General features: G+C 54.5%; 2 protein-coding genes across 3 annotated transcripts; one reads left to right on the top strand and one right to left on the bottom strand.

Annotated features, from left to right (window-relative positions):
- The first annotated feature begins 4,504 nt into the window (after window positions 1-4,504).
- LOC131215935 (uncharacterized) lies at window positions 4,505-17,987 on the top strand. Its single transcript, XM_058210330.1, has 13 exons — window positions 4,505-4,679; window positions 8,358-8,428; window positions 12,764-12,861; window positions 12,941-13,293; window positions 13,350-13,613; window positions 13,686-13,757; window positions 13,954-14,001; window positions 14,071-14,154; window positions 14,228-14,287; window positions 14,355-15,864; window positions 15,931-16,130; window positions 16,196-16,347; window positions 16,416-17,987. Exons 1-13 carry the CDS (start codon window positions 4,505-4,507, stop codon window positions 17,091-17,093), a joined length of 3,765 nt encoding a protein of 1,254 aa, XP_058066313.1. The 3' UTR covers window positions 17,094-17,987.
- LOC131205498 (uncharacterized) lies at window positions 9,322-12,522 on the bottom strand. 2 transcript variants are annotated; one of them, XM_058197616.1, is made up of 7 exons: window positions 12,323-12,522; window positions 12,002-12,246; window positions 11,707-11,935; window positions 11,397-11,630; window positions 11,067-11,332; window positions 10,642-11,000; window positions 9,322-10,571 (listed from the first exon to the last, which is right to left on the bottom strand). In XM_058197616.1, exons 1-7 carry the CDS (start codon window positions 12,516-12,518, stop codon window positions 9,401-9,403), a joined length of 2,700 nt encoding a protein of 899 aa, XP_058053599.1. In that variant the 5' UTR covers window positions 12,519-12,522; the 3' UTR covers window positions 9,322-9,400. The 2 variants fall into 2 exon arrangements, with proteins under 2 accessions (XP_058053599.1, XP_058053598.1); XM_058197615.1 differs by having other exon boundaries at window positions 10,642-11,332.
- Window positions 17,988-25,228: the final 7,241 nt, after the last annotated feature.

The raw sequence follows: 25,228 nt of genomic DNA, 5'->3' as shown, positions 1-25,228 counted from the left end.
CGCAGTGATCGCGGTGCCGTCAGTAGTGAGTGAGACTTCTGAGCGAGCAACACACTCGCAGTGCGTGGCCTGCGACATTAGCCATCCCACCCGCTGTCCCCTCACCTTTCCGGCGGTAGGTCCGACCTTTTGGTGGCTGCGGCCAGCACGAAGTGGCCCGCGTCCCGTCCCGTGGCGCACAGGTAACTTTCGACGACTCCCTTGGCTCGGGCTCGCGCTTGGAGTGTTGTGGTTGGCGCGTACGGCGCAACGCATGTGAATTTGAGACGCGGTCTCGCGGACGTTGGAATGTACCTCGGCGTGGCGTGAAAGGCACATCACCTCGGTAGTGTGGTATGACCAAAAGCTCAAGACGTGTGCCGTGTGGGTGTGTGTGCGTACGTGAACTGCATCATTTAAAAGGACAGGTGTGCCGGGCGGGTTGCGGTCCGCAGGAATGCGGTAATTAATTCCGAGCTCGGGAATTGCACCATGCTGACTGGCTGGCTAGCTGGCTGGCTGGCCCGACCGAGCGCCATTAGAAGCCGTTGTGTCGGGCGATCGGGCGGTTTTGCGCATCCACCACCGCATCCCGGGTGGGGGCTCACTCTACACGTCCGGCGTGATCGCTGTTGGCTGACTGGTTGCTGGCGCGAAATTCGTCAATCGTTACATCATCAATATTTTTATGCTCACCATCCCGGCCTGGTGGGACGAGACTTGGCCGTCACCGAGCCCCGGCATGGCAGGTGAAGCGATTGCTTTGCGCACACCTTACACGGCGGCGTAGCGAATCGATAGCGAGCGCCTCCGGTGCTCTGGCGATGTGGTTACAGCGCGCACTGCAACATAACATCCAGAGACTTTAATCTCGCGCTGGCTTGCTCGCTGGCCCCGCCGAGTGCATCCTCTCAAAACGCTCAAAAGAGTTGCGCAAAGCCGAGATCGCTCCGTACGTACTGCGCCACAGCACCGCACAGCGTTGGGTGCAGGGGTGCAGTATCATCAGCTCCTTTTTGGGGACGATGCGCACATCGCGATCGAGACACCGAGATCGTTGGCTGAGGCGAGTCGAATTTGGAAGGCTTAAGACCCGGCTATCGGCTGTTGGGCCTGATCGGGGCTGTGGACGGAGAAAGCGGTCGTCGTCCACGTCGTCGTATTCCCAGGTCTCACCCCTGGGGACGGGGGGTCTGACAGTCGTACCTTTATTTCACCTGTTGCGGATGCTGCGACTGCGACTTTGAGACACCCCTCTGGACGACGACGACGATTGCCTTCCTCTTCTCGGGGTTCGGTGTCGCACTCTTATTTTTGTGGCACTTATTTTTGGCAGTTTTGGTGGCGGCAGGATGGGCCGGTGGAAAACCTGTTCCCCCGTGGCCGTTTGGGGGACGTGATTTCGAATCTCTTTCTCCAATCGAATTCCACTCGCGAGACTTTCACGAGCATCTCACCGGGGGCACAACCGGTTAAATGTGCTACGCCAGAAACCGAGACCCATCTCCGGGGGGCTGCGGTGTTGTCACCCAACCTCGCGGCCGACTCCAGCCACTCCCGGGCCAATTATTGATATATTCTAATGAGCGGTACCCGGTTCACAGCAAATTCAGGTTCCGTCCCAGGACAGGTTTTTGCTGCTGACGGAATCCGTTCCGCTGGATCGCAAGAACGTTAGAGAGCGTTGCGAATGGCCCCGCTGGCCGCTTGGCAAATTCCACTATCGGGCTGTGTCGATGTGTGTGTTCGAGCGCGAGGAGCAGCAGCCTTGAATTGGCGCGATTCGATTCTGGTTCTCTCGGTTTCTCTTTCCTCTGCGGCGGGTGCATATCTCGTGGTGACTCCGCCGTCAGGCGTCTAATGCCTCCATGTTGGCGAACATTCGTATAAAATGTCCACCGTTTGCTCGCTGTGTGCGTGAGGCACGATTTTATTTGCCTGCCGTGGCCAGTGTGTGATTCGTTTGCTTAAGCAGCTTCTCGTTTGTGGCCAAGTGGCCATAAGAGCTGCTGGCTCAAAAGCTGTGGATCGGAATGTGCGCTGCAAAGAAAGGAAATGATTACATCGAGCGCCAAGTGGTAAAACGGGGAAACAACATAAATCATTTCACATCCCACCGACCTTGAAGGGGCCGACTGACCGGGGCCGCACACAGGATTCACTTTCACCACGTCTAATGAAGCGGAGGCAATTAGTATTAGAGTGACCAGCGTGCGCGCGCGCGCCCGCGATTGGTAGCCGATCTCTTACCCGCCACTGTGAGGAACCGCCTCAGCCATTCATCTCTCGTTTTGGGTCTCTTTTCATGGGCCTTACGCAATGCCCAATGCGCGGCGTTGCTGTTCCGGCGCGCGTTCGTCATTATGCCGCAAACGCCGCAGAAGCTTTCTCGTTTCGCACTTTAATTACTTCCTTCATGTTGGCTGGCTTGAGTTCAGTTTTATCACTTCGATTCCGGATCGATCGATGCCCGGTGTCAGCAACAACCAGGAAGTGGCCATGATCATGCTCTCGTTGGCTTCGAGTGCACAGAATTGTTTTCCATTGATAAGCGGGTAGCAATGCCAGCAATGGGGCAACAGCACAGGCGACCCATCAAGGGCACAGCCACCTGCTGCGGCACTGCAGCAACGGCTTGAACCGGGTGATCGACGCGATGATTTAGTGACCCCGTGACCGGCCTCAAAGTTGGTTACCTCGCGGCGCACCAACGTCGCCATAAAGCAATAAATACAAGCAACAGCACGCCTGTATAAACATCCGATACACACTTTAAAAGCGGTTGACCACAGCGGCTGCTACGAGGCGGGAGCACATCCGAGGTCTCGCGCGTCTCTCACGCGGAGGGCCTTCGTGACTCGCGAATCGATCGGTCGGTGTCAAGTGGAAAAAATGACGTGAGATGCAACCTAAAAATGGAAACTGCCATCAGCGCTCTGGCTCTCTCGCTCTATCACACGGCCAACTTCCCGGTGGCCGTTGCGAGGCCCGCTTCCGGCGGTGTGACAGTTGATGAGCTGCGCTGGCGCACTCGAACACACGTGATCGATGCATCGCGTAGCATCCGTCTTTTGGCCAGCGCTGTGCACATCGCGGGTTGGTTCCGGCTTCAGGGCGATTAGTTCAGGGCACGTACACGGGCACTGCAGATGGTTAAAAATAGTAAATTAGTTTCGCGGCGGAGTGTGATAAAACAAGTCGGTACCTAATTTGCCATTTCGCTTCTGAGTCATCGTTTGCTGAAAGCGTATCGGGCCCGTCGATTTTGCATCGGAACCAGCGTTGAGAATCCGCCGCCTATCCGACACGACACATCATCGACATAAATTGCAAGTTATCCACCTAAAGGAAAAAAGGAAAAAAGAAACGCAGAAAGTTGTGGCCAGAATCGCGTTCCCATCAATCAGGTTGGGTATTTTCCGGAAGCGGATCATACTTTTGACAAGAGCATCAATTTTTGTGACAGAAGGATCAAAACAAAAAGGAACACACAATCAACTACTTCTAGTCTCAGCAGCCCATTTTGCCACCGTGTTGCGTTCTCCGTCCCAAGATCTCACCGATAGCAGCCCTGCCTATTTAAGACCAATTGAGTCGTTGGCCTGTCCCGCCGGCACCTGCTAGGTGAAATTGATTTGAAAATTGGCCGCATTGGCCGCGTATTTGTATTCCACTCCGCAGCCACCGGAACTGATTGGCTGCAAGACAAGCGCACTCGAAGACCTACAGAGAGAGAGAGAAAAAAAGAAGACATTAGCTTCTGGCGGTGCCGCACGCCAATGCGCCAGGAAAACAATGAACGAACGGTGCTGGGAGGATGGCATGCATTCCGCAACCGGCCCGCGGGGAAAAGAAAAGGAAACTTACGTCCCCAGCGCCATTTCTCCGTTTCGAAAGCATTCGAAGCTTCGGCATCTTCAGCACGCTCCTTCGCCATTGCCCATTTGCATTTACGCCATTGCAACGGATTTAACGACTTTTCCCGTTCGTTTCCCCGTTTTTTTTTCTGTTGCAGCCCACCGGATCCAGAGTGTCGAGTGGTGTGTTGAGTCGTCTCCCAGTAGGCACTGCCGTGCCATGTCATCGCCACCCAAGACGCCACTGGCGAGGTTCGCTTTCGGCAGCATCGCCTACTAATGAGTTGATCGATTTCATCAAAACTGCGTGGCGGTGCTCCGGTTTTTGATCGACGTCGGCGCCCTTTGCAACTCTCGGCACACGAACGCATGCACCGCAGACGGGCCGGGTCCAAATTTCCCAACCAACTAGCAGCCCTTTTCACCGACGCAGCGCCAGTGCCCGCCAGTGTTTCACGTCAGTTTGTGAATTGTGCTGTTTGAAGTGTTACGTGTGTGTTTGTGGCCCTCGGCACGATTGGGCGGCGTTTCACAAGGGCCCGCGATCCGATCGATCGATCGGTGGCTACGAGATAGGATCGAGTGCCGGAGCCGTAGAGCCGTGAAGAAAAAGTAAAAGTGAGTGAGTGTTGGGGCCCGAAAAAACACACTGTGACAACGCGAGCACCATGGTAGAGCCCGGCTCTAGGGCGATCCGCTGCGTCGTGGTGGGCCTGATCGCGATCATCGTCTGTCTGCAGGTCGGCGAGGGACACGTTGCCCTAACGTTCCCGCCGGCCCGGAAGTACGACCTGGACTTTCTCGACAACTCCCGCACCAAGGCGCCGTGTGGGATGCCCAAAGGTGAGTCTCCGAAGGTGGTGGCCTAAAAGCGAGAGAACACGCCCGGCCCGCCGTGGAAACCTGTTCGCGAGGCAACGACACGACTAATTTCTCGTCCCCGGTCCGGTCGCGACCGGGACACCTGCGGAAACGGGTCCTGGAACCCGGGGACACCGTGACACCGTGAGCTACTTTTGGCGTTACCGCGTCCTCTTTACGCAGTCGGGCGCGCCAGTTTCGCACTCGCCAGTTTTCCCTTTCACGACAGCAGCCCATCCCCGGGGGTTGGCATCGTGTTTTGCATAAGCTTTGCCTGCCCTCCGCGGAGGCCACTTATAGTCCGGATGCTCCGGTCCGGGGCTATGATCATTGCGGTTCGATATCGCCGTCCGCTTATGATATCGATCCCCCGGCGGGCGGGGAGAGTTATTGTCCCTTCGCATGCTCACGGACCATTGCACGAGTGGTGTGCCAAAAATATTAACCTACTGCCTGAGATTCACACGACACAGCCGTGTGACCCACTAACTCGCTCGCCGGCTGCCTGGCTGGCAGCATCGTCCATCATTAGCAACATTAGCGCATCTCTCGCTGATGGGTGGAGTGTTTCTTTCTTCCGCGCGCACGCCGAGGGTTAATCGTTGTGGAGAGACGCTTGCACCCGTTTGACACCCATCTGGAGCCCGTCGGGGGGCGGTACATCCCGTTGTGGCTAATTGTGCTACCGTGACCGTTGAATTGCCGCTCGTAACTGTGATGCGGATAGACACTGGCATGTAGGCAGCTTCAACTCAATGTCTTCAATTTCTGAAATGCAATGAAGAATCAACAAGAAACAAACGCTTGGGAATGTGACAGAAAGCCAAATTATATAATTACCGTTGGGAGAACCCTTAATGGACACGTCAAAATCTTGTAATTGGTTTCACAAATACGCTCTGCTTCGCTTACCTCTTAAAAGGCAGATTACATTGCGATTTAGAAGCGCAAATAAAGAGGTATTTGGAGTTACAACAAACGTCTCCCGATGGCTGGGAATGCTAGGCACGGAGGGTCGCACGGAATGTCCCGCCCGAAAGCTCCTCACACATTGCTTTCCCCGACCGGCACCTCGTGTGGTGGCGCAATCCGATTGCAAACAGCTCACGAACCGCCGCCGTCGTTAAGCGGTGCGATGTTGATGTTGAGTTGAGTTGTCGGAAAAATCACTTATTTCTCGCACCAACACGGGGCGAACTTTCTTTTTCGACTCGCTAACGCTGATCATCGATCGCGCGGCTGGCCGATGAAGATGTGAAACACACTTTGTAGCTCGGACTCGGCGCGATCCACGTTTCAGTGGCGGCGTAAAAATTTGATTAAAAACCCTCCACCGAAATGCCACCAACGATTGCTAACGGGCCAACGGATTGTCCGTGAATTCCACGGGCGCTCTTTTTTCTTCTTGCTGATTGGTGGGTTGCTTTGGTTGGTCGTGGAGTCTTTCGCGATCGTTACCGATCGCACTGCACAAAGTGAACAAATAAATGGCTTAGAAAAAAAAGTGGTAAAGGGGTCAAGAATCGAGGGACCGAGACTTCTCACGGTCGGTCAACTGCTGGCGTTCGGGTTCGTGTCCTTGGCGCGCGTTGAAGTTTTTCGTTCGGCGCTCGGTTTCGGTTAATGCGGCAAGCGTGCGGCGTCCCTTTCAGATCGGTTCACGTGTACCTTGTGTTCTGTTTTTTTTCTAGATGAAGATCAGTGGAAGGTCATATCATGAGCATAAAGTTTATTTATTTCGATAACATTCACGGTACCTGTCGCTACTGGAGACGCTGTGCGAAGATGGCCTCCATTGGCAGTACTGTAGCAGATAAAGCGACCGATCGTACACACGGTTTACGTTGAAACAAGTTGAAGGCCAATAAGGAACCAGCGGAGACAGCCAGCCCACAAGCAGTGGGCACACCTTGGCAGTGTGTTTGCACCCCAAGGAATGTGGACTTTGGATTGGCACATTGGCACGGCACGGATCGGTGGCTTGCGCAGCTTAGGTTCAGCGGTTCGGTTCGTGTGTAGGGGGAGCAGCCAGTCCTGCAATAGTAAAAAGTAATGCAAATCGAAACCCGGCGAAGGGTGCTCAAGACCTTCAAATGCGCACTCACCGACTTCTCTGGGCCGCACTGCCACTCGAAACGGCGTACGCGTTTAATACTCAGCGATTCAATCAGTGAGCCCACGTGAAACGATCACATGGCACACACAGAAGTCGGGACCTCCGAGCGCGTTCCATGGGCTTCAACTTCTCCAACAGCACAATCGTATCAAAAGAGAAGAATGTTAGACAGCCCCCAGTACCGTCGATGCGGTGCTGGAACTTAGTACACCGCGATCTTTCGCCCCGATCACGATCATAAATCATCGGACCTGACAGATGCCCATCCATCCACGGAGTCCACGGAGTTTCAAACCCAAAACGGACGCGTCAAGAAGAGACTGGCGCGCCATCTTTGGAGCTAATGTTTGGCCTGACCACTCCACGGGCTGACCACTTCCTACTCTTACGGCGTGTGGCCTGTGACCTTCACTCACACTCACGCGCACTTATTCTGAGTCTATCAGGCAGTGCTTTATGCCAGCGACCAATAAACCTGTCCTCCAGCCACCAAAACCGTTGGGCGATATAATTTCGGTACCGTTTTCGCGGCGACCTGGCGCCTAGGCCATAAAGTGAGCAGCAATCGCTGCGAAAAGCGGCACTAAATGTTGCTCACTTGGACCACGGACCATACCATTGACGCTGACCATGCTTTGGATTCGTTCCGTGTACGGGTGCAGTGGAATTTATTTTAATGTTTTGTCACGCCACACGGGCGGCCATTTGTGGTGGTCACCGGGCCACATAACCTCCCCATCAGTACGTGGCGTTGACGTTTGCGTAGGGGGGCCTGAACCTTCAGAGGCCCCTGCTCGGTTCCAGCATTGAATTAATGGAACGAATAATTGCTGCTGGCCCGTCGTCGGTTGAAGGTGAAGGGCGATCTGACGTGGGTCGGTCACATCGCCAGTCGATTATGGCCACGGAAGCATAATTGGGGCACAACCACCTAGTTCGCTTTTGTGTCATTTTTATCAAGAAAATGAGTGGCACTGAGGTGACTCAACGGTTGACGATCGATCGATCGATCGATTTGCAATTTAAAACACACACAAGCAATCACGCCCACTGCTGGCTTAAGCGTTAGGGGTGGGCCGTAAGTCGAAGGTGCCACAGGGCCAGAAAAACAATGCACCGCACACCGTAACAACAATAGCGCTGCTGCTTCCTGCAGAGTCGGGCCCCGGATTCTGACTCCCTGCCACTCTTGACGGAGGCTGACGGTGTGGTGTCGGTCTTGCATAATCCAGACCGCGCGGCCAAACCGAAGACCGTGTTCTATGAATTCTAATTTTATGCATCCGAAGAAGGCCTGCCTCTCGGTCGCACTCTAATCCGCCTACGTCGGGAGGCCAAGAAAATGCGAAGCAGTCCCCGTAGGAGCCGAGGCGAAACAATAGAATATTTAATACTAATTTACCACCGAACCATTGCGACTCTCTCTTCCTATTTCTGGTACCAGATTTGTGCCAGCTTCCGGGCTCTCTTTGGCCTGAATGTCTCCGCCGATCATCATCATAACAGCACGTCTTATCTCGGCTCCTTCTCTCCGTTCGTTGCAGGTTCACTGAAGACGTCATTCATCGAGGGCAGCACGTTTAACGTCTCATGGCATCTGGCGTACCCGCACCGGGTAAGTGTCGACGGTCGCACGGGACGGGACGCTCGGAAAAGCGAAAGAAATATGCATTTTAATAGCCCACCAGCGCAGCGCATCTTGATCACTAAATCGAATCCGGGAGCTGCCAGAAAAGAAACGGCACGACACGCGCGCGCGGTCTTTTATCGCGCGGCCAACGGGAACCGCGTCCGCAACGGGACTCGGGACCGCAAACAGCCCCCAATAATCATTGTCATTGTTCTGCCAGTTCTGCGCGGCCTTTCTTTCGCTAACGGAACTTTCGGCACGCTGCCGGGTAGAGTCGAATTCTCGATCAATTATTCGGTCCGGGCTACTGAACCGTGCGAGAGAATTAGCTTCGCACCCGAAGATGTCGACGTGCCGTTTCCGTCCCGTTTTCGACGCCATCCGGTGTGGGAAGTGGTCCAAAACTCTCCAGCCAATCAGAATAATGATGAGGCTTTGTGCCAGTTGGTCCCCGCGATTATTTACTGGTCCAGTGCCGAAAAGGTGCTAATATTTTGGTCGAGGTCGCTTCAGGCGGACATCATATCGCACATCCCGAAAACCGGCCACAAGTTAGCAACTTTCCATCGAACGGCCAGTGTCGTGCCAGGCGTCGGTGTCCCTGGCCAGGTGGGGTGCGAAAATGGGTTAAAAATAGTTTACACCATCGGGCGCGCGTGACCGAAACCGAAGTGTCAGATTAACACACCGATGGGCCGACCGTTCGGGTTGTTATGCTGCCGCCGACGCCGCTTCTGATGATGCCTCTTCCAATTATCGATCGATCGATTCGATTGGCAATCAATGTTTTCCTTCGTTCGTTCGTTCGTTCGGTTGGCCACTTATCGGCCGGCAGGTAATTGAAAATTGCGTAACGGAGCGTGCCAGCGAGTGGCTCCCTCTGTTGGTCGAATTTATTTGGACGATCTATGATGGAGTGCGTTTCGAATGCGTTGATTACCTAACTCCCTGAAGTTTCTAAAGAAAGTGGAATCCACTTTGGGCCAGGAACCCAGCCCCTGTGCAGGCTCCGCACAGTAGTGTACCGAGTAGCCACGTCAACCACGGAATCGTTAGGCCACCGGTCGCGGCACCACCACTGGGTTTAGGCGTAGTGGTAGGATCGGGCGGTGGTGTGACCACGACGGCCGAGAAGGGTTTGCTGTTGCAGCCCCGGAACAGACACACCTCGCAGGTTCCGATACCGGGACACTCCACGTCCTTGCTGGCCGTCGAACACTTGCGCACGGTATCACCGTTCGAGTGCACGATCGTGTAGCACTTGTTGGCCACGTCGTACTGCGGACAGGTCGGCGCCTGTTGCGCCGTTTGGGCCACCTTACACGACTCACCGTCGGTGCGCGAGTCACACTGGAAGCAGGTAAGCGGGGCGACCGGGTACTGGACCGTGTTGCAGTTATCGCTCCTTCCGGACCGACACACGATGCAGTCCTCCCCACGGGCACACTTGTCCCGATCGGTCGCCGCCAGATCCGACAGGCAGCCGCGCTCCGTGAGGCTGGTCAGTGTGCCGACGGCCGTAAGCCGCGTGTAGCAGGCAGTGTTGGCCGGATCGGAACAAGGTTCTGCCGCGATTTGTAGTGCCTGCTCCTGGCACAGAGGGTTCAGCGAGCTACGACACTGGATGCAGCTACTGGAGGTGCCAAAAGTCGCGGGGTCATTACAGCCCGCCGTACCACACATTTGGCAGAGACCCGCAGCGTTCAGGCTGAGGCACGTCGCCTGTTCCGACTCCGACAGGGCACTGCGACAGTCGAGGCGCAGCAGTTGACCATCGGTGGACGTCTGCACGATGCAGGCGTCGGTGGATGCATACTGTGGACAATACTCGAGCCGGATGTCCTGGTGCGACACACAGGGAGGACTTGTGCAGCGGTAGCACTGTAGGCGGGCCGAGGGAAAGTTCCCCGTGTTGCACCGGTTGGTGGAGCACCGTTGACAGCTAGTGCTACCGGTTGTCGGGCACACTTGGGACACCTCCGCCGGCATACTCGCCAGGCATCCGCGCCGGGTCGTGGTCTTTCCGTCGATCGTTAGGATCGCCGAGGCACACGCCGCACAACGTTCGAATGTCCCAAGGGCGGCCGGGTTTGTGGCACACCGGACATCGGTACCGGAGTCACACGACCTTCGGAAAATAGGCAAACAAGTTAGACGAGTGTAATTTCCGGTCCGGAACGGAAGTACAGGCCGCTTACAGGCATTCGACGTAGTCGAACGTGATCTCGGCAGCGTTACAACCATCGGTACCGCAGAACCGACACCGATTGCTGTTGGCGGCGCAGAAGCTACGTTCGCTCTCGGTCAGCAACGATCGGCAGGTACGCTTACGGGTGCCACTCTGCAGCAGCTGGACACAATCGTCCCACGGATCGGGACAGTACGCGTTGGACTCGGTGCCAACGGTACACCGGCGGCGATCGCTCGGGAAGAGCTTCGAATTGCAACCGGCACCATCGTTCTCTATGCCGCACGTAGCGCAGTACCGTCCGTCTTCGCCGCACGTCATCAGGTCGGCTTCCCCGCTAATGCAGCCCCGTTCTGTCACCGTGCCAACCTGAAGGTGGGACAGAAAGTGATCAAACATCAGATCGTACTCCGACAGAAGACGTGGCGTGCGTACAATTCTGGTCAGACATTGGGCATCGGCGAGCAGCTCCGTGGTGGGCGCAGGACATTGCACCGGTTGTAACGCTCCCACGGCGGGGTTCACACAAGCTGCGTCCTTGACCGACGTGCAGGACAAGCAGCGATGATCGGACCGAGCCTGTAGGTTACACTCGGAACCACTGCAAACAATGCAAGGGCTGTCGGGGACTCCACCCGCCTTACACTGGACCGTTTCTTCCGAGGTCAGCTCCGAGAGGCAACCACGCCGGGAGGGATTAACTAAAACGGAAAACGGGAACGGAAGTATAGTGGGGTGGCAGCACGAGGGACGGGACACACTTACACCCGGTGAAGGAACTGTAGCAATCGTCGTCGAACAGCCGGCAGGTTGCGAGCTGGGCAGCCGACTTAAGGCAGCCGGTTCCGTCGCATCGGTAACAGCGCCGCTGGCTGGTGGCATCGAACGGCACCCCATTGCAGAGCCGGTTCCCACAGTACGCACACTGGGTCGGGTTGGCGAGACAGTAGGCAACATCCGCTGAGGTCATGGCCTTTTCGCACGATTTCATCACATCCCCTGTGGATGGGTCGATAAGAGAGGAAGATCTGCGTTAACTCGGGGTGTACGACCCCTCGAGTAGGGAGGGACCTACCGTTGCTCCTTTGCACGGTGACGCACGTATCGTACGGATCGTCGCAGACCACTGTTGTGGACGCTTCACTGTTGCAGGTGGTCCCATCGCACTTCACGCACTGCTGCCGGCCGGCCGGGAACTCCGCCGCATTACAACCGGTGCCGGTGCAAGTTGCACATCCGATACCACCGCACTCGTCCACGGTTCGCTGCGAGGTAACGCAACCTCGCTCGGTAACGGTTCCGATCTGATGGCAGAGAGCACTGTATCAATAGTAAGCTCGCTTCCTGAGAGGCTGCACTTTGAGGCTTACCACACGATTGTAGCACTGCGCCGCCGTTAGATCGACTCCGGTGGCCATCGGACACTGGGCTGCCACCAGGCTGCTCGGATCCGTAACACACTCGGCGCTCGTCAGCGAGGAGCACACCACACAGCGATGCTGTGGGCTTCCTGCGTCGTTGCAGAGATCGGGAGACGCACACGTTAAACAGTCGGTCCCCGTACAGGCCGCTGGGGCTGCAGTGGCCGTCAAACAGCCACGCTCCGTTGCTAAAACTAAAGTACGCACACTCAAATCAATCAGTTGTCGGGTGTCGGATCACCACCAGACAGACAAGCGCTCGAAGCTTACGGCTCGTGGCGTCGAAACGGGAGAAACACACATCGTCCGCATTGGCACAGGTCGTGGTGGTACCAGCGGTGGCCACCTTCGAACAACTCTCGGCACTGCAACTGTAACACTGAAGCGCTTCGACCTCTGTCCGAAGTGACAGGGCCAGTAGCGTAGTGAGTAGTAATCGAAGCAGCTCCATCCCGTTGGTCGCCATGGTGATACGGCGGTCGGTGGTGAACTTCCCGATCGCTCGACCCGAGCCGCTATTTATAACCCAGCGGCTCTGAAGTGCTGCACTCGCTTATCACAGTAGGCACCGCGCTGGGGATACCAAAATTTACCTTTCGATAAAAGCGGAGCAGCGCTCCACGATAGCAGCGCACAGTGTCGTCCCGAAACAACAATGTAGAGTGTGTGGGTCAATAGTTTGCTCATGCTACGGCACGCTCTCTCCCGCAGGGTGGCTTCCGGCTGGAGGTACTCGACACCAAGGAGAAACCGGTGCTGAACCTGACACCGAGCAGCAAAGAGAAGCGCTTCGTGCGTGACGACGCCACGTAAGTTCACGAGTCAGGTGCTGACAACCCGCGGAAGCCTGATCTATCCTTACATCTCTCTGTCTGTCGGACTTTACAGGGCACAGCAATACCAGGTGGCGTTGCCGAGGAACTTTACGTGCCGCGACTGTACGCTCCGGTTGGTGCGGCAGGCGGACGAATGGGGCGGCAACTATCGGTTCTGGTCGTGTGCCGATGTGGACATCGTTCCGCGCCGCGAACATCACGAGACCTGCTCCGGCCACGGAAAGTCCATTGCGCGGTGCAAGTGCGACCGGAAGTACTACGGCCAGCGGTGTGAGTTCTGGGACGAGTGCGTCTCCAACCAGGACTGTGGCATCCAGGGTACGTGCGTGGACCTGGGAGGAACGTCACTGCCGCGTCGCCAGTGCTATTGCCGGCTCGGGTGGTACGGTGCCGGGTGTAACAAAAGTAAGTCCAGCACAGGGTCAGTACAGGCAGGGGTTAATCAAAACCTTACTCGCTAGAATCGCCCATCAAGTCGACCGACATCGACTACTCGGTGTACAAGGCCAAGATTCTGTCACCGGACCTGAACGTGTACTGGCGTGTGCTGAAGGACCAGGCCGAGATCGAGGTGGTGCTCAAGGTGAACGGGACGTCGTGGGTTGCCCTCGGCTGGAGGCCGCGCAAGCTGACGGCCGAGTGTAAGAACTTTCCTCTGATCGGTGGAACCCCTGCAGCGGGTACGGCCGAACCCGAACCGGCCGTTGAACCCACTTCGGAACCAGGTAATTGCCGGAACAGTAACTACCGGTGTCGGTCAACAGCGTGTGTCTGATGTGTTTCTCGCTCGTTCACAGAACCCAAGTCCGAACCGGAACCTGGAGCAGAACCGGGAGCCGAGCCGGGCGCCGAGCCTGGAGCAGAGCCAGGTACGTGGAACGACACGCGTAGAGTGTGTCGGTCAATATTTGCCCAGTGCTGATCGCATCGCGCGGTCGGTCGAGTGTAAAGCAAAGAGCATTTAGGACAACTTGAGTCCAGTAGAGCCCATTGAGCAGCGGAGGGTGTTGTTGTTTTGTTTGTGGCATCACATTCATTGGTCAATTGTTGTGTGTTCCATTGCAGAGCCCAAATCTGAACCGGAACCGGGCGCAGAGCCTAGCTCGGAGCCGGGTAGGTGTCCGCGAGTTGAGCGCGAGATTTCTGTAGCATCATACTGAGTTTTAAATCTATTCGTTCCAGAACCGAAAAGTGAACCAGAGCCCGGTGCAGAGCCGGCGTCGGAACCAGAGCCCGCCGGAGAACCTTCATCGGAACCAACACCAGGTAGTCCCGGCAAGTCACTGCCGACTCCGGTTCGCGATGAAACTAATTTCGAACTTCTTCCCCTTCTTTGTAGAACCCAAAAGCGAGCCAGAACCGGGAGCAGAGCCGGGAGCAGAGCCAGGAGCGGAACCAGGTTCGTACCGGGGTTGGCAAACTTAAGGTCATTTAGGACACCCTCTAACGTCCTGTTTCCTATGTAGAGCCCAAATCGGAACCCGAGCCTACGGGCGAGCCCGAACCGGACAATGTTACGGCGGAACCGACCGCGGAGCCCAAGGTTGGCGGTAGGCGGAAGGGCCGTGCCGTACCGTCGGCTGAACCCGAGCCAAAGTCCGAACCTGAGCCAAAGTCCGAACCGGCCTCGGAACCGACGGCCAAACCAAAGCCCAAAGGAACCCCGCCGCAGCAGACACCGAAGCTAAAGCTGAATCCCTACACACCACGCCACGACTTCAACCCGATGGACTGTACGGACATCGTGATCGGAACGGCACGGGGCGAGAACCACCGGGTCTGGGATTACTACACCCGCGACCGGTCGACACCTCGGGTGGACAGTTTCTGGGGCGGAAAGTCGGACCTCACGGCTACCGGGGGCTTCGAGAAGGATGGCGTCACTACGATCGTGTTCCGCCGGAAGCTGGACGCCAGCGAACCGACCGATCACGCGATCGTGGACGACCTGATGCACGTGATCTGGGCGCGGGGCCAGGAACCGGGTGCGTACGTACACTCGCCACCTTCGGGCGTCGAGAAGGAGGCGGCATCGGTCCCGGACTTTTATCAACCGGACGAGCTGAAGTACCACGGACATCGCAGTCAGCGAGGCGTGACGCAGATCAACTTCCTGGAGGAAGAACCGAAGGTGGTGCCGGTGGGGGCGAAGACGAACGGGTCGCCAACCGCTGGAACCGAGGGAGAACCGGTTCCGGCCAGCGAAGGAGTGATCGTACCGGCCGGACCGGTAGGTCACGAGCTGGACAACGAGTGCCACGGATTCTACAAGTTCCCGCGCACCTGTGATCCGGAGCAGGCTAACTGTGAGTACTTCCTCAGCTGGCAGACGGTGGCCCGCGGCGAAGCCGTACACTTCCACCTGGAGACGAAGAACACGGCCACGTGGACCGGAGTCGGGTTTAGCGACGATCAGAAAATGTCCCAAACCGATGCCATCATCGGGTGGGTGGACAAGAGCGGTCGCCCGTTCCTGATGGACACCTGGATCAACGGATACTCGGCACCGAAGCTGGACGATCGGCAGGACCTGTACAACGCATCCGGAGCGATCCAGAATGGGCGCACGGTGCTGGACTTTACCCGCAAGCGCATCACGGGCGACGACTCGGATCTGGACTTTACCGAGGAACGCTGCCTGTACCTGATGTTCCCGATCGAGGGCGGTGCGTTCAATCCGGTCAACAAGAAGCTCGGCAAGCACGGCTCGGTCCCGGTGGTCACCGACACGCGAGTATGCATCAAGTCGTGCGCGAAGCAGTTCGAACAGCTGGCCACGATGGCCGCGACACCGGCGGTCGATCGACTCGCGTACGGTGCCTCGATTAAGTTGACGAACCTGGCCAGTGGGTTCCAGGTGCCGGCAAGCGGAAGCCCCGAGCACCGGGATCTGTCCAAGTCCGTCACGGAGACGTTCAACGGAGTGCTCAAACAGGTGCCCGGATTCTACAGGACCGATGTGCAGGACTTTGAAAAGTAAGTCGGAAGGGTAATTCCATGGTTTGTTTTTAACGATTAACGGCGCTAAACTTCCGATTGCAGAATGGCCGATGGAAGCGTCGTGGTGAAGATGAACATTCTCGTCGATAAGGACCAGAAGAATGGCAGCCGGAATGTGCTGGCCGACGATCCGGCCAAGCTCGAACAGACCATCCACAACCTGATGGTGAACAATCTGTCCTCGGGCAAGGTCGGTACGTTCTCCGTGGATCCAACGTACCTGGAGTTTACGCAGCTGGAAGGTGAGTTTCTGGGACAGGGTGGTTCCCCCTTTCGAACAGAAATAACTCCGTTCCCGATATCGCAGGGCAAGCCACATCCCCGAAGGAGGAGGACGAGCTGCTCCCGGCCGGTGTGCGGCTCTACCTGATTCTCGGTTGCATCGCGGGTCTGGTACTGATCGCGATCATTCAGGCGACCTGTACGATCGTGAATACGCGAAGAAGTAACCGATTGAAGGTAGGTGTTCCCTGCGAGTGGCTACCGGGTGATGGCTAAAGGCATCATATCTCTCCCGCGACTCCCAGGACCAACTGATTCCCAACTCGGCCTGGAAAGACTACTCGTCCAACACCAACTACGCGTTCGACAACTTCGAGGCGGAGTCAAAGGGTCACCACCACAAGGGTCGCTCGTCCGGAGACCGGGGCTACAGCAACGGCAATAGCCAGCAGACGACCCTGCAGATGTCGCACTCACCGAACAAGTCGCAGTACTACGAGATCGACCGAACGGACGGTGGTCACGGTATGCCGACTCACCCGCGGGGAGACCATCGGAACGGTAATCCGGCGTACGGGGGCCCATACCCACCCTCCGGACAGCCTCGTCACGGGTACGACCGGACTGGCGACCGGTCCACGTCCTACGCTGACCGAGCATACTCTCTGCCACGACCGATGCACCAGCAACAAATGCAGCACCATCAACAGCAGCAGCAGCAACACCACCATCAGCAGATGCAATCGCAGCGCCCCAACGACTACTACACGCAGGATCGTCGCGGCAAGTCCTCCCGTGGAGCGCAGCCCTCCGGCGGCAACGGCAGCCACTACCCAGCCCAGTCTGGCAATGGACATCACCCACAGCAGCAGCAGCAACGATCCGTGCCGGACACGTCCGATCTGTACTTCACGCCGACCCAGCGGAAGTACTCCGGCGAGGTCGTCCGAGTGTTTGTCGACTACAACAAGGACAAGAAGTAAATGATGAAGTAGTAGTAGATGATGGCCTCCCCGCCCAGGGAGGTCTTTATGATGACGATGATGTGGAAGAGTTCCCATTTTCACCACAAACATTCTGGACACATACACGCAAACATTCATTACCGAAACGGAGATGTAGGTGAGAGAAGGAGTAAAAGTTGGAAACAATACTCCTCGAAGGTGTCGAAGAGAGCGAGCGAGAGAGAGAGAGAGAGAGAGAGAGAGCGCCGCAGACAGTCCTCAGAGTCAACTAACCAGTCCGCCGAATATTACGTGTACATACTATGTTTTATTATTATTATTTTCGGAACATTGTTTTCTTGATTTTACGATAAGTACGGCAGCCGCCCAAGCGCCAATCCGAGCGCCAGAGTAGATAGTTAGTGAGGGTTCTTCGTGTAGAGTTCTTTTAATTGACGTTTTATTCTGTACAGTGGACAGTCTGTAGAGTAGCCCCAGGAAACCCCAAAGCCGATCTTTCACCTTCCGCCAATTCCCAGGCCCATTAGGACCCTCCCCATTCTTATTATTAACCGTCGGGCTTCCTGGTGGGCCTCTCCCGTGTGAGGAGTTAAGTAATAGTAGGGCCATTACAGCATCAGCAACCGCACCTGGGAGGGCACACGAAGTAGAAGTACTACCGTAGGGTATAGGCTGTCGGAGACACCTTCTGTCCACCCTGAAAATGGTGGGCTACTTTCTAAGCGCGAAACAAAAGAAGCAACGAACCTCGGCGGCAGAACCAGCCGAGTTGCCAGTTTGTGTCGCGTCCACCGTCGGCCAGGATCCATATTTTAATCGCTTCGCCCTCGTGCCCAACACAATAGATCGGGCACAATCGGGCGGGTGAATAACAAATAAAAAGTGAACACACAACGAACCAGAGAGCCAGTACAGTAAGGTGTGATCTTTGTGTCTTTCTCGGGGCTCTCGGGGACGGGGCTTGATTGATCGTTTGCGATCGCGACCGATTGCCGAAAATAGGTGCTGAGCAAGCGAAAGTAAATGGGATCACTATCTTTGTCGTTCCCGGCAGGACTGGAGGATACTCGACGCGCGAAGGATCGGTACCTTGATGCTGCTGCTGCTTCGGTTGTTTTGTGTTTCAATTTGTGTCGCACGGCCTGGCGCGGCATCGCTTTCATATCGGTCGTTGCGCAACCACACCGCGGTTCGCCTGTTGGAGAGTGTGGAATGCATGCTACTTTTACTTCTTTTCACCTCCGTGGGGTCTCTGCGAAAAAATGTGGCCACCGTCGTCGTGGTTGTGGGCAGAAGAATTGCAACGGTCGCAAGTCACGACGGGTCGATCGCTTCCTCGCTTCGCGCTTATCAACACTCCAGAGTCCACCCGTCTGCCAACCGGCGAGAATAAAGGTCAGCCCCGTGGCCAGGAAGTACCTCCTGGAGCTGGAGGTGCCAGCCCAGCTGTAATGAGGTAATCGAGTTGACTCCGTTTGATTGACGGCCCGCGATTACACCACGCCACCGTCGCCGTCGTCAATAAAAACCAGTTCAAGCGACCGTTAATCTGATAAAAGCTGGAAAAACTGGATGCACTTACGTCTTCGGTGGCGCCGGTTGTCGGTTGTCCCCACAGCGTCTCCATGTCAAAACCGGAGCCGCTCAGTAGCCCCAAAAATAATATCTGCTACAAAAGTGTGCCGATAAACGTGGCCCTGTTGGCGTTTCTGGAGGGTGCCGCGAACGCACCTTACGTTCCGCGCGAAAGTGCACCTGGCCGCGATGATCAATGTGTGCCCAACTCGCATCGTCAACACCGTCGCGCCTTACGTAATCACGTGGCGCGACCTGCGACAACGGCGACAAATCGAGTTCAAAGCGAAAACCGAAGTGGGCACGCAAGAGTCGCCCGGGCCACCGCACAGCCGGCGGCAATGCGTGTCCATTTGTATCCAAAAGACACCGACTTAAATGTCGACGGCAAGCGAAAGCAACCGATCGATCCGATCGTGTTGAACATTATATTTCTGATCGATTTTGGGCCACAACGCAACACACACATATCGGACAATGATCGCGGCCCCGGCCACCCCATCGCAACGTGCCCAAGTGCTCCAGATTTGAAGACTTCGACCATCAAGCGACGAACCCACCACCAGACCCGCGAGTGGGCCGGCTTTCAATTAAGCCTTATCGGCGGACTTCTAACGGCCCAGTGTGAGGGGCATAACATGCGCAAGTGCATCGCAGACCCATCTGTAGCAACCCGGCTTGCACCGGTTGCGCCACAACACTCAGCCTCCGATTCGGCGTCTAATGAGCCAAGGGGGCGAGAGAATTACCTCTTATCGAGACCGTTTGCTTATCCTTTTTTCGCGCGTTGGTGTATTAATGAACTCAAATTAAACCCATCGTAACCCAGCTCGGGTGTTGGCGATCGACAGAATCCGTCCTCCATTTATGGATCATCCAACGCGGTATCGATTGCACAGTCCGATGATGCCATTGCACACCGGCAGCACGCGGGCTATTAAACATGGATGGGCCACCCGGGCTGTAAAAGGTTGTCAAGATCGTTTGCTGAATGAAATAATTAAAGTCTGCTGGGTTCGGATTCTTTTGTGGCCAAGTCAGCAAAACGAGCGATTGGCTGATGGTGCCGGTTGCGATCCGCCACTATAATACGATCACCACGATGATCGTCAACTTGATAGGCCCACTGCGCAGGAAAATCAACTCGTCCCACTCGTCGTAGCATCGAATTAGCAATCAAGGCCCGATAAAATCATTTAACTGGTGCGCACTGGTGGAGCACTTTCCCAAGACCGGGGTCTGATGATGGCCGTGATTTTCCTACCACGGAAACGCCAGCAGAACGCCCCTAGTGGCAATGAACCGTATACAAATGGCCACTGGGCTGGGTTTTATCTTGGTTGTAAATATCACATTCCGCCTGACCGACGACGATCTACGACGCGAGACCAACAAGTGACGACAGATTGGATCATAGCAAGATCATAGCAACAAAGAAGCTTTGAATACAAAATTTCTCTTTTCCCAACATCACAACGCATAACGATAATTTTTGAAAGAGAAATGACGACGATGACGATGAATTAGTGGTTTTGAAGCTTTCCCGATCCCGATCCGGTACTCTCACATGTGCCCTCAGTTCGAGCAAATTCCAGAGTCTCGCTTTTAATGAGGTATAGGTATAGTGAATATCGTCAACACTAAATGATTTTCAATCCACCAAAAATATTCGACAAAAATGTTATTCGACGTAGTCTTTGGAATGCAGGTAAATCTGACTTTATTTTCAAAAAGTTTACGAACATAACTAAGGCAGCCTGAAAATAGGGTCGTATTTTACCATCGGCTTACGATACAGTCATGAGGAGTTGAATTTTTCTCCTATACGGGGTCTAAATCAACATAAAAAAGTAAATGACAAAGGCATTATGATCCAGGGATGCATTGCATTCCATGAAACGTACAAGTTTATGACCTTTCCTAGTGTTCACATCGTTGTCCAGACCAGTCATTGAGAGGATGTGCGTATTATTGATGATCCTTGTAACATACGTAAAGACCCCACGTAATTTAACAGAATTTGCTCTATTAATCCAAACAATCTCTTCAGCCGAGGACTGTAGAAAGGACCGTGCGGTAAAACCACGCTGGGTAGGAGTGGAAAGCAAGGAAATTTATTTTTTGGCAATTAATTTTCATGTAAATGTTTAATTTACACATGGTTTAGAACGATTTTTAGGAAATCTTGAGTCGCAGAACGCAGATTACTGCCAATTGGGACTAACATTTGAAATGTCAAATTCTCTCCGCCAACTGCGATTCATTTCGTGTGCAGCGTGCAGTTCCAAAGGAAAGGAGGCTTTTCAAAGCAACATAACCTAAAACTATGTCACATTCTCATACAATTTTATATTTAGTTTAGTTGAAAGTTACAATTAACGTAAACAAACGAACGGGAAGCAATCAAAAGGTACAAATTTATGAATTTATACCTATTCAGGCCGATACTCAGTCATTTCAAGACAGTCCTGACACCTTCATAAGTGGCCCAACTTTGAAGACTTGCTTGGCAGTGAAGCAAATAGTACAAGAAAGTAGACTACTGTTGAGGAAAAATAACCAAAAAACAACTAGCCCCACAATGGCCTGTCCACGTTTTGGGGGGGTCCGCTTTCTGCCACTACAAGCCATCTGAAGAGCGGCTTCCCGTTACGCCGTCGTTAAAATTGCTCTCGTTTTTGTTTTTGCCCTTGCTCATATGCTCACGTTATTGCTATTATGTCCCCCCACCGGACCATAAACGGAACCATCATCCATCCACTCATACACACAACCCTGCTTTTGCATCCCATAATGTTCAACCCGCTGTGCGGCTGCGCGCTGACATAATGGGAAATTGGGCATCTTGCGTAAGCGCACGGTGATACGCAAAAAATAACAACAAAAAACATGTGAAAAAGAAACAGTAATCGCCGTGCGCCGGGGGCCACGGCGTTTCAGTTGTTTCGCCCTCCGTCCGATTCGCGTTCGCGGTTGAAATTCGCGCTTTTCGACAAATTTGGAACGTGGAACGATCGATCGATTACCGTCCGTGGTTGATCTCAAGGAGCCGGAGCCACCGCGCGGCTTGATCTAACTGCAATTTGCAACTCTCCAGTGCACTCCGAAGCCGCCGGAGAAGTTCCGGAGTAAGTCACTGACGTCTGACGGTGGCACTTTCACAAACCAGCCAGCGAGCGAGCCGAGTCGAGCCGAGAAATGAAAATATGTCTCGCACGGGAACAAAGTCCAAACACATACACACGCTGATCGCATTCGGGAGCATAAATGCAACGCAAGCAAAACGTGTTAACGGGGCCCTGCAACATTATGCTGCTGCAGCGAAAGCGGCGTGTGGCAAGTGGGCAACCTCGGCCGGGCTCCGACGGCATTACATGCAAATTACGGTGATGCTGCTACATCCGGTCCAGGAGGCCGTGTGGGGGTGCGAACACATGACTTCGCCTCTCTGGCCTCTCCGGCCGGAACTGCGGATTCGTTGCCGTTGTCCGGTAAATCTAGATCGTGATCGAACCTCGGATCGTTTCCCCTATCCTTGGCGTCAAGGTCGTCGTGGCACCCTCTCAGGGACGAGGTGATTGACGATTGGCCACGGTCCGAAGCGGAGTCCGTGTTCAGAATCGGAGGGCAGCTACTCGGGGGACCATATCAAATTCGTCAAAAGCCGGATGAAGGAACTTCGTGAGTGAGAGGGCACATAATGCATAGCGGCCACCTCACGGAAGCATCGAGCGGTCACCCGGACCTCGGCCCGGGAATGGAATGTCCCGAGTGCAATATTTCCAATTCAATTTCCCAAAAGAGCGCGATGCACGCTTTGGGCGTCATTGGGCGAGGAACGATCCGTGAAATTGAGTTCACATTCCGCATGTAATGCCATTGGCCCACCCCAACCCTCTGTCGTTGTGGCTCGATTTGCAACGCACCCGCGCAATGCGCATCACAGCTGGTGACGCGTGCCAACTGCGGGCGGTTGAATGAGCTCCTCCGCCCACCGTGCAATCACGATCACGGGGGTACGATAGAGGGCGCGTGAGACGCGCAGAAAGAAAGTCGAATAATTCGCAAAAAACAACGATCGCATGCATCAGTATGTTGCTTCCTCTCGCCAAACGCCATTTTGGAGCGCGCGCGCCGACGGAAAGCGAAACCTTCGCACCCCACGCTAGCTGCACAAATCAAACAAACAAATATGGCGCACACCGGAGAACTAATCTGCAAACTCTGGCTCCCCTCGGTGGCTGCGGGATTCCGAAAAAACCCTGGCATCCGTTGGCCGTCCATTCCGAGGCATAACGCAAACGCATGACGCGCGGCCGCGGCGCATTTTCCTTTCCGTTCCGTTTATTAGACTGCTCGCGTTTCACGCCATTATTAGCTGGTGTTGCGCTAATCTTCTCTCTTTCTTTCCACCTTTTTCTGCTTTGCTTTGCTTACTCTCACTCGCAATCACTTTCCCTCTCTTATGGTGGCGCGCGAGGTGCGCGATTTGCTTTTAGTATCATTGTTATCGGCTTTCCACTAACTACCCACACACATTGATTGGATTAAGATAAAATAGGCGAGATAAAGTTTGGAGAGCCCGCGGAGCACAAGTAAAAAGAAGAAGGCAAAACGTTCGCGGGGCTCTTCCAAGGATCGTAATTCGTGCCAGCGCACGATCAACAGTGTAGCGAGTGACGATCAACGTGACGAGTAGCCACCAAATGCACGTACGATTATGATCGTCGTACTTTGAATTTTCTATTTGATTTATGGCAGAGATGCTTAAAAGGGAAAATGATAAAGAAAACCTGTTGGACTAAAGGAAATTTAGTACAATGTAGTAGATTGAGATTTAGTATAATTTAGTACAGTACCGCTAAGTAACCTCTACAATTTGAGCAAGACAAGATTTATTGTTAAACAAGATTATCAGAAGATAATCCATTTCTTAGGCACTCTATTATTGTGTTGATCCCGCTATTGTGCATTCAGGATTTGGGCCCTTCTTAAAACGATGTGATGAAGACAATCGTAGCTCACGAAGGAGCATTTCTACGACCACTCAGAATTGGATATTAAATTTATGGTTTAAGATAAAGGGGAAAATAATGCTAACAAGGCTAAGTAACAGGGTGTGGCTTTTAAGTTTTGATCAAACTGGAGCAAAATAATCCCCACAACCTGAATCCAAAATACGAATATTCGAATATTGTCATTAGCCTGATTGTGATGCCCATTAACAATTAACCCCGTGTGACTTTCTCTCTCGCTCTCTTTTCCTCTCTTTCGCTCACACAAATAAACGCCAAATTCAATGTACCATACGGTCCCGGCCCGGGGGGAAATTCCGAGTTCGCGGTCGCGGACTCCAGCATGCGCCGCACTGTCTTGAGCCGAGCCGAGAGCACTCCACATCTCTCGCGTGATCCGTAGACCACGGTGGCACACGAGGTTCAGCCATGGTGGGGCGCCACGATCACACGAGCGGGCGAAATATAAAACTTTAAATTCATCGACACCGGCAGAACATTCGTGCGCGAGACGGCAACCAGACCCAACAGAGCACCCGGGCCAGTGATCGGCGGGCCTTTAGATCAACGCATCAGTTCCGCAACGACCGATCGGTGTGCAACAACATCGAAGGTGTGTGTTTTGAGTGAAATGATTTATAGGACTTTCTCGCATCGGTGTTTCGAAATTATAGGTGCGATCAAGCGAGATCGCTCAGACCGGATAAACATTTTGTGACACTTCTCGAACTGTTTAAAGAACTATGATGATGCGAACAAATGAAAACCCTTTTTGGGACCGAAAAGGATAGCGTGTTTGTGTACGTGTGTGTCTGGACCGGGGGCCGGGTAACTAACGCCTGTTGCTGCCAAAGGAAAAGGAACGGGGAAAAAACGAGAGTAATTTTCTACTCGGTCCCAGATCACTTGATGTTTAGCGGTCTTTGATCTCTCAGTCTCTCTCCCTCTCGCTCCCTGTCTTTCAACGCCCCCCCGCGGGGGCCCTCCCGCACTTTCCCGAAGATCACCTTGTCGAATGTGAGGTACACAACAACGGCCGAACAACGGCAACGGCATCAGCAGCATGTGCCGAAGCTGCCTTTTCTCCACGCCGCCACCGCTGCTGCTGCCGTTGATCCGTAATATGCGATTATAATCGAAAGCATAACAATTAACGAGCGAAAGGAAAGTGCAGTGCCTTGCGTCTGTCTCGCGTGTCCCCGTCGCAAACATCCCACCTCGTGCTCGCCGGGCTCTCCTTCCGAACCTCGCTCACTCACTCGGCACTTGGCTGCCCCTGCTGGGTGCTTCGTTTGCTTCGGTGTGTATCGCGAAATTTAGCAGCAACGACCCAACCAAGAGACCCTAGAAAGCAACCCCCCAAAAGCCCCAAAGAGCTTCCCCCGCCGCCCGCGGGCGGATGCTCCGAGAGAGCGCCCAGGATTGAGGATCGATCGGGCAACGCGAAGGCTCCGAACCTCGGCACAGTTCGCGGTGTGCCGTTGTGTCCGAAAGGTGTACGGCGCTTCAAGCTTATTTCTGGGGAGGATTCCGATGCGCCACATCCAACCCATCGCTTACGGG

The sequence above is a fragment of the Anopheles bellator genome, chromosome 1, assembly GCF_943735745.2.
Source record: "Anopheles bellator chromosome 1, idAnoBellAS_SP24_06.2, whole genome shotgun sequence".
In the NCBI taxonomy this organism is placed as follows: Eukaryota; Metazoa; Arthropoda; class Insecta; order Diptera; family Culicidae; genus Anopheles; species Anopheles bellator.
This window is presented reverse-complemented; position numbering and strand designations above follow the sequence as displayed.